The 8,854-nt window shown below is 29.3% G+C and overlaps 1 protein-coding gene across 1 annotated transcript; it reads right to left on the bottom strand.

Annotated features, from left to right (window-relative positions):
* Window positions 1-2,167: 2,167 nt before the first annotated feature.
* Window positions 2,168-6,764, bottom strand: LOC102584546 (peroxidase 29). The gene is made up of 3 exons (XM_015313831.1): window positions 6,520-6,764; window positions 3,624-3,987; window positions 2,168-2,735 (listed from the first exon to the last, which is right to left on the bottom strand). Exons 1-3 carry the CDS (start codon window positions 6,745-6,747, stop codon window positions 2,335-2,337), a joined length of 993 nt encoding a protein of 330 aa, XP_015169317.1. The 5' UTR covers window positions 6,748-6,764; the 3' UTR covers window positions 2,168-2,334.
* Between the last annotated feature and the right edge of the window lie 2,090 nt (window positions 6,765-8,854).

Below are 8,854 nucleotides of genomic sequence, written 5' to 3'. Positions count from 1 at the left end.
CAAATCTATTCAGACTTATTAAGTGGTTGTAAAACAAACACACTTAATAATTAAGATTTGGATGATTAACATTCAGACCTTGAACACAGATAGAGTTAATGGCTGACATTTGAATGATAAAGATTAACACCTTCATTTAAGTGCAAACAAATAAGATGTTAATGACAAAGTCTAAGTCAATATCAATGGAGCAAGAGACTTATAACATCAAAAGAAAATTTAAAACTCTACTTTGACAACTTTGTATACAACCCATCTAGAATTGAAAATAAAAGTTTAATCGTAATTCTTTACTATATAGCTAACTATAAGTTTTTCATTTATACAAATTATAGTCCCCATATTTTTTACTTAATAATGTTTTTTCTCTTATTTAGTCCATTAAAACCATACTTGATCCAAGAAAACAAACACCCAATATCCATAGCCATATATATTCTTGTTTCTGTCACAAACTTAAATGACAGTTAGGAACCTCACAATTTTGATTTTCAAGTATAACAAAAACATGGGAATAATGTTCAATTTAGAGCTTAAAAAATGGAAGATCATGAAGATGATGATAAGTCTGGTGCTTCCTCACCACTCTTATGGAGAAATAGTCCACCAAGAAGTCCAGTCCATCTGATTAATTGTCCATCTCTTTCTCGAGTTCTAGAGCTCAAGCTATAGCTAGAGGTTAATGGGAGCTCATGAAAATGGTCAAGAACATGCCTTCATCTTGTTTTGAGCTTTCTTTAAAGGATTTTGTTGAGCAGCCAAAATCCTTTGAATATCAAGAAGAATGCTTAATCGATAATAACAGGGGGGGGAAATCAAGTTATGCAGAACAGAGTGAATATTAAGAAGATTAACAAATTAGAAGTAAAAGAATTGAGAATGGAGGGGCATTTGTCAAGATGGTTTCCGCTGTTTCTTTGAGATCAAAGAAGAAGAAGAAGAAGACGACTTCATCAGCAAATAGGGTTAAATGGGTATTGAAAATAGATTTGTTTTTATTTGGGTTAAGATACAGAATCGGGTATGGGTTTCAAATGGGAATGAGTCGTTTAAAAGAAATTTGGATTAATTTTGGTTGATATGGTGATTCCGTCCAAGTAGGAGTCCGGATAACAAGTTCTATAATGGCAAGCGCATAAATAACCGCATAGTATAACGAAGAGTAACCTAACTATTAAATGAAAGTTGAGGAGTATTTTCAACTTTTTTCTCTGTATCTTTAAATATTCACATTTTTCTTTTGTCTTCAAACCTTCTTTTTCTCCTTGTTTCCCAGATTTCTGTATCCCTTTAATGAGAATTTTTGCGCATTAAACGGATAGCTGCAGAATCAGCACTACCAAATCAGAGAAAGTTATGAATTGGTGGAGCCAATCTTGAACAATACTGCATACCCACAAACAGAAACAGAATATATAATTATAGTCCGTAGTTTATGGCTTTCACATTTAAATAGAAGTTGGTTGAAAGAAAATAAATAATTCAACTGCCAACCTTCACATTCGAAACCAATTGGAACTTCAATTCAATGCAATCGCCCGCGTTTGCTCAGTAAAAGGCCCACTACGGAAATCCTTCCATTTCTTACCAAAGAATAATCCAAACACTCAGCAGGTTCAGGAGATGTACATTTGGCTTCAGCACGCTCGGCCTTACTAGGCTCGTGAGGTTACGCCTATCTAAATTTGGAGTGTGACAAACTTGATATTAAAGTATTTCATGTCCTGTTACAAGCAGTGAAAGGTAGCTATTTTTCATCACATTGAGTCATTAGTAACCAATTGAATACTACTACATTATCCATTAATTGTAATTGAAAGTTTCACTAGCGTCTAAATTAAGATAATATTTGTGCAACCGAAGTCTTCAAATCCTGTGTTTACTTCTAGTTCTCAAACCCATTTCTTAATGTTTATCATTCTACGACCATACCCTTTAATGGTATCTCTTTTGTTGTGATAATACTCTTTCTTTGCACTCAATTATTTAATACTTGTAATTCAGGCATAGCTTAAGTCCTCCGATGTCTAATTTTGGTATAGATGAGCTTGAGTCCTTCCGGTGTCCAATTTCAAAATCGAGGAGAGTGAGTCCCACGATATCCAAAAATAATGCATATTTAGAAGACCCGAGCAACACATATAGAAACAGTAGATATGCCGCATTATGTGGCTATAGCTACTAACAAATTCTCCTTATGAAATACATAACCCTAAAAGTTTTACTGGCAATATATATGTTGCCTAAATCTTCCAAAAATACAGTATAACATATTTTTTGAGGATCCGAGCAACATATATATAGAAACAATGTAACGCCACACCATGCATGTAATCAACTCAACGCATTACAATGTCTTCTAATCATGCCTTGAGAACCAGTGAGAACCCCATAAGTAGAAAGCTTTACAAAAGCAGAGGAGAAAGCCTTAAAAAATGCATCTTGATCAGCTGCAAAACACTGTACATAGAGAGCCGTAAGAGGATGAAAAGGGATTTCAGCATCGATCCTGAGAACTCCACGGCCATTGATGGCATTGATGAAGTAGTGATTGTCAAAGGTGAGTGTTGTAGGTTCATTTAGCACAAAGCTAACGTTTGAGGTTAAAGAGCCTTTTGGACAACTCAATTTCAAGTACAACTCAAACTCATGTTCATTGGGTTCATCATTCTTTGATTCATCATATAGCCTGCTTTCGATGCTGAAGCAGTGTGTTATTCCTAGTGTGTGTGCCCCTGCACCAACATTTGGAAGCATGATAAGTTGAAGCCAAGACCTATATTCATACTATTAAACTTATGTGAATGGACTCATTTAGGTCCTTTTGACATTATTTGAAATCAAATTGATTTTTTGCTTTGGACATATAACTTAGATTTTTTAAGTTATATTTTTTCTCATAAACATGAAAACCAAACAATTCGTGAAAATCAAATCTTCTCCAACTTTCATAGCAACTTACCAAAATAAGCAGGCTATAGTTCATGAACAAGATATCAAAATATCCTATATAAGATGATGCATCAATAAATCATATATATTCATGTCCCCTTTCAATTACATGTTATAACGAACTTCATATAATATATAATTTTACAAAAATCCACTGGTCCAAAATATCAACTATACTAATGACTAATTATTCTTTAATATATTTATTCCACGTGGTACAGATAATCTATTCACATCAAACATGAGTTCTTTTTTTACAAAACTTAAAATAACGAGTCTTGTGTCCAATATATAAACTTATGAGTCAAGTTTTATATTTTAATAAATTGAACTCAAAATCTTGAAATTTCGAATCCTACTTTTCAAATAATAATATAAAATAAAATATTTGTTCATATTTCAAAAACTAACGCAAACGATGATGTCAAATCAAAATTTCAAAGATATCCCCTAGACTCTAGTATGGACCATTAGATGAAATATCATATATAAGGGCGTATTCACGAAGGGGTCACCAGATTTACATGAATTCATGTTTTTCACTCGAGATCATGAGGAATAGTGTAATAACTTTTTAAATATACTTAGTTTTGGACCTATAATTTAAATGTTTTAACAAGTTCCAATGATAAAACCTAAAGATGAAATATCATATATAGGTAGGTACGTACCATTGATGGCAACAGATTCTTCAAGTGAGAGTCCTATTTGGGCAAAAAGTTGAAGCATGTCATTGACTCCCAAGTTTGAGGGAGGAAGTGAGGAATCTGCTAACGATGAATTTGGTGGATTGGAAGAATCTCTGCGGCCCAAAGGAACATCAATTCTTGGACCACCAGAAACAGAAATAGCTTCACGGGCAGCCAAAATGAGAATGTCAGCACACGATACTTGTTGCGGGCATTGGGCTTCTACAACAGATTTAAGCAAATTCACTACTTCTCTCTTTCTGATTCCCAAGTTTCTGCTTGATCTCATCTCTGATTTGTAATATGAATTGCTCTCCAAATCCACCAGAATCGAACCATCGCACCCCTGCCACAATATGTTTACACAACAAAGCAAACATCTGATATGTATTTACGATAAATCACTATAGTTTAAAATATTGTACATGTAAGATTTTATAGCAAATTTATCTCTCCTCTCTACCTATCTCTTGCCTCTCTCCTCTCTCCTCTCTCCTCTCTCCCCCCTCTCTCTCTCCCAAATAGTTGCAGCCCAAAAAACATTCACATAAATATGACAATTGTATTTTGTATTATGTATCAAATGTATTTGTATTCCATGTTATCAACAATATTTTGTATTATGTATCAACTGTATTCGTATTTTGTATCAATTGTATTATGACAATTTGTATTCTGCCAATTATATTTGTCGACACAAATTGTGTTTGTTAATAGAATTGATACAATTATATTCGATACATGATACAAAGCAATTGTATTTAGATAATTATATTTGTATTTGTATCAATTGTATTTGTATTCCTAATACAACAAATACAAGTACATGTATTCATCCTCTCTCCTCCCTCTCTCGATCTCGCTCGTCTCTCTCCACCTAAAATGAATATAATTGTATTCGTTTTGATACAAGTTAGTTGTATCAATTGTATTCATGATACAACCTGATCATACAACGAATACAACATATATTCAATCTCTCTCCTCCTTCTCCTAGATCTCACCACCTCTCTCTCACTCCTAACATGTAGTTATGATTCGTAATTAAGCAAACTATAGTTATAGATCTCTAATTAAGCCCATATTATAATCATTTTTGTAAGCTTCCCAATAATAAACTATGTACGCTAGCTGACATTGTACTAATTTGCTAGATCTAAACTCTATATGCAACTTTGCACAACGATATCGATATAAAAACCTCCTGATTAAATATTGTACCACTTTATCATGCTTTAAATAAATAGTTGATCATTAAAAACAACAAAAATCACATTAAGTGATCTTGATAGACAAGGTGTCTCCAGACTTTGTAAATAAATTTTAGAAAAATGAAAGTTACAAGCACAAACAGAACTAAGTGTCCGTTTGGATGGACTTTTAAGTTGATCAAACTGACTTAAAAGTCAATTTCTTGACTTGGGAGAGTGTTTGACAATTATAAAAACAACTTAAAATAAGTCAAAAGTTAAAAGTAGAGTGACCTCTATTTATTTTTTTACTTAAAAGTCATTCTTCTTTGATCAAGTATATTACTTTTTTATCCTTAATTTTTTTAAACAATTCCCAAATTCTTTCATGTGATCTATTCAAATTATATATTTTTGAAATTTAAAATAAGTTGCACATTTAAAATTAATTTAAATATTAAGTTATTGAAATTGAATTAAAATATAAATTATTTTTTTTTATTTTTTTTTTAGAAATAAAAACCTTAGATTAATCAATTTTTTATTATGTTAACAGTTTTAAGGATATTTCAGACATTTTGATAAAAAAAAGTGTTTAACAACACTTATTTGCCAAACACATCAACAATTTTTTTTCAACTGCAACACTTTTATCCAAACGCATAACTACTTATTTTTAAAATAAGTTTCAACACTTTAAAAAGTTACTGTTTAAAAGTAGTACTCCCTCCGTTTCAAAAGAATGACCTCTTTTTCTTTTTAGTCTGTTTAAAAAAGAATGATCTCTTTTTCTTTTTTTTTGTAACATTTTAATTTCACCTTTCCACGTAGCATGTTTAAGGCCACAAGATTAAAGGATAATTTTGTACATTTGACATAACTTTAATTTAGAACCACAAGATTCAAAAGTCTTCTTTATTTTTTTAAACTCCGTGTCAAATCAAACCAGGTCATTCTTTATGAAACGGAGGGAGTACTTTTTTTAAGCCAATCCAATACTAGGCAGTAGGCAACTAAAACAATTTTGGATTTTTTTTTTTAGTAGTATATATACAGTGTGTTAAGAAATGAAAAAATGAACCTGAATAACCTGAACCAAAACATATTTTTTTAATTAAAATTTCCATCTTTATCACATAAGAGATCTCCTCTAATAGGTAGAAATTTATCACTATCTGTCTTAATATTATTTATGAAAACATGTTAAAAGATTATTTTTTTTAAAAAAAAAATTAAATATAAATAATGATAAGATAGTAGAACCACTTTTGATTGCCACATTCTCCTTAATTTATTACAGAATTTTGATTTTAATGTCTATGATTATTCTCATACAAATCTTCTAGCGTTTGTTGCACTTGCCTCTAACTAATGCTCCAAAATATTACTACATAATAATCAGTGTACGTACGCTCACATTGAACTAATTAATTACTAGATCTAAATCCTATACCCAACTTTGCACAACAATATCCATATAAAAACCTTTAAAAACAACAAAAATCACATTAAGTAATCTTGATAGACAAGGTGTCTCAAACTGGGTAAATTTTTGAAACAATGAAAGTTACAAGCACAAATAAAACTAATACTAGGCATTCTTTTTTACACTAACTAAAAGAATTTTGGAAATTTTTTGTATAGTATATATATATATAGTCATGTGTTAAGAAATGAAAAAAATGAACCTGAACTTGGCAATCATGAAACATAAGTCTTAAGAGAGCAGAAGGAGTAGTAGGATCACTGAGAGACATAGATTGAACACCATCTCTAACAATGTTTTCCACTTGTGGACAAACTTTATCATAGAAACCATAAGAGACTTGCCCTTCAACTTGATCATTATTATTACTACAAAAGAAGAATACTAGTATGATTACCAACGCTACTTTTATCATTTGCATTTTACACATTATTTTTCCAAGAGAGGTATGAGATTGTGTTCGGGCATATATTCATCATCCTTGTTAGAAATAATAAATGTATGGTCATCATATTCTACAAGTACGTGTGCAGTAGGAACAGGAGGTCTTCATAAATGCAAACAACTTAATATACAGATGGATTGTACTCTCATAGATCACTTCTTTCTTTTCATGTTATAAAGTTGTTTCCAACTTGTTATAATTATTTACAGATTCGTACAACTTGACCTAATTGGATTTTTTTTATCATGGATGAGGCACAAGTATGATGTGGCAGACAAGGGTTGTATGAGGCCCATTTATATTTTGCCAAGTGGATCACTTTCAGAAAAAGGGCACTCTCCTCTTTCTCTCTCTTCCTTTTAACGTTATTTCCCTTTCTTACTTCTTTTACTCTTTTTTTTCCTTTGGTTTCTTTTATAAAACAATTGTTCCAAACTTTATACTTTCTTACTTAAATAACTTTATTCATGAAAAATATGAAATTCAAAAAAATTTGCTAGACTCATTCTATTTATTACATTTTTATATTGTTTTTCCATCTCATATTAATTATTTATATTATTAAAAATAGTTATATAAAATTATTTTTTAATTTACAAAGATATGATTAATTAAAAATTTTCTATTTTATTATAACAATTAATTATTTTTGAAAGTATAAATAAAATTTATAAAGTTACCAAAAAAATTAAGGTAGATATTTTATTTGTGTTTTCTTAAGAAATTTGTAAAAGAAAAAGTAGATCATTAATATGAAAAATAAAGAAGGTATAAATTTAATATGTTCTTTTATTTTTCTCTCAACAATTTCATAATCCAAAAAACACTTCAATCCACAAATACTCTTACAATAAATTAACTAAAACGGAAAGAACATCAATGATCTTGAAAAAAAATTACATAAGTTTTGATACTATTGTCATGAAATTCAAAAACGAGAAACATCCATAAACACCAACATAAATACATATTATTTCTGTCAATTTATACCATATTCTTATTCTTAAAAATCAAGATAGGTGAAATTTAATAAATATTTTGCTTATCTACTTTCTTGCATGTTCTTAAAGAAATTATAAATATAAATAATATTTTTAATAATTTATTCCTTAAAAGATTTTTTGCAATTTTACAAAATTTATGTATAATTATAAAAAAAATTAATTGTTAGGATTAAAAAAAATTACTTATATCTTGATTTTATAAACTAAAAAATAAATTTCAAACAACTATTTATTATAATAAAATAAATAATATAGAATAGAAAAAATAATATTAAAATAATAAACTAAAAACTTATATAATTATCGTAAATTTAAATCAAAATTCAGTACGTAAAAAAAGAAAAGCATAAACTAATTAGTTCAGTGGGTTGATTACATGAATTTTCACTAATTTTTTTTTTTTTAATTTCACTATCCTCAATTTTCTTGAATTCATCCAAAAATAAGTAAATTTAATTTTTTCGACATATTACTTTAATTTTCCCTCAAATAAATAGTAATAGAGATATAAAATATATAATAGATACCGTGTGTGAGTTTCAAAGTTTCTTTATTAAAACAAAAAATAAAAAATAAAATTTACACTAAGAATTAACAAGCAAAAAGGAAAATGCAAGTAAGAAAGAAAAAGTAAAAGAAAAGATTAAAACTAGAAAAGAAAAAGTAAGGAAATAAGTACATATGGGTCCCACAGTATACATGTGGCAGCCAAATGAGGCCTCACACAACTGACAGTATGTGTGCCTCGCCCAGAATAAAAAATTTCGACCTAATTGATAACAGCTAGCCACATCCATTGTCATATCATCATCTATTTATATCTATATCTATCTTAAAAATATGAACTCTGTGACTTGAATGTTAAATTAGTCTTTCTATTATATGATTTATTTTCATTTTTAGTCAATTCTAAAAAAAAATTGACATATTTCTATATTTAATAACAATTGAACTTTAAAATGTTCATTTTTTACTTTTAATGAAATGATTTCTTACCACACACATATATCTATCACTCATTTTAGACCACAAATTTCAAAAGTCTCATTTTCTTTCTTAAGCTCCGTATCAAATCAAATTAACTCATG

The sequence above is a fragment of the Solanum tuberosum genome, unplaced genomic scaffold, assembly GCF_000226075.1.
Source record: "Solanum tuberosum cultivar DM 1-3 516 R44 unplaced genomic scaffold, SolTub_3.0 scf00269, whole genome shotgun sequence".
Lineage (NCBI taxonomy): Eukaryota > Viridiplantae > Streptophyta > Magnoliopsida > Solanales > Solanaceae > Solanum > Solanum tuberosum.
This window is presented reverse-complemented; position numbering and strand designations above follow the sequence as displayed.

What these genes read in the sequence shown, in the direction of transcription:
- LOC102584546 (XM_015313831.1), bottom strand. Translation starts at nt 6,747, where the DNA reads ATGTGTAAAATGCAAATGATAAAAGTAGCGTTGGTAATCATACTAGTA. An exon ending in TTCATGATTGCCAAGTTCAG is followed by an intron (nt 3,988 to 6,519) that starts GTTCATTTTTTT and finishes ATATTGTGGCAG; the next exon opens with GGGTGCGATGGTTCGATTCT. An exon ending in AGAATCTGTTGCCATCAATG is followed by an intron (nt 2,736 to 3,623) that starts GTACGTACCTAC and finishes ATGTTGGTGCAG; the next exon opens with GGGCACACACACTAGGAATA.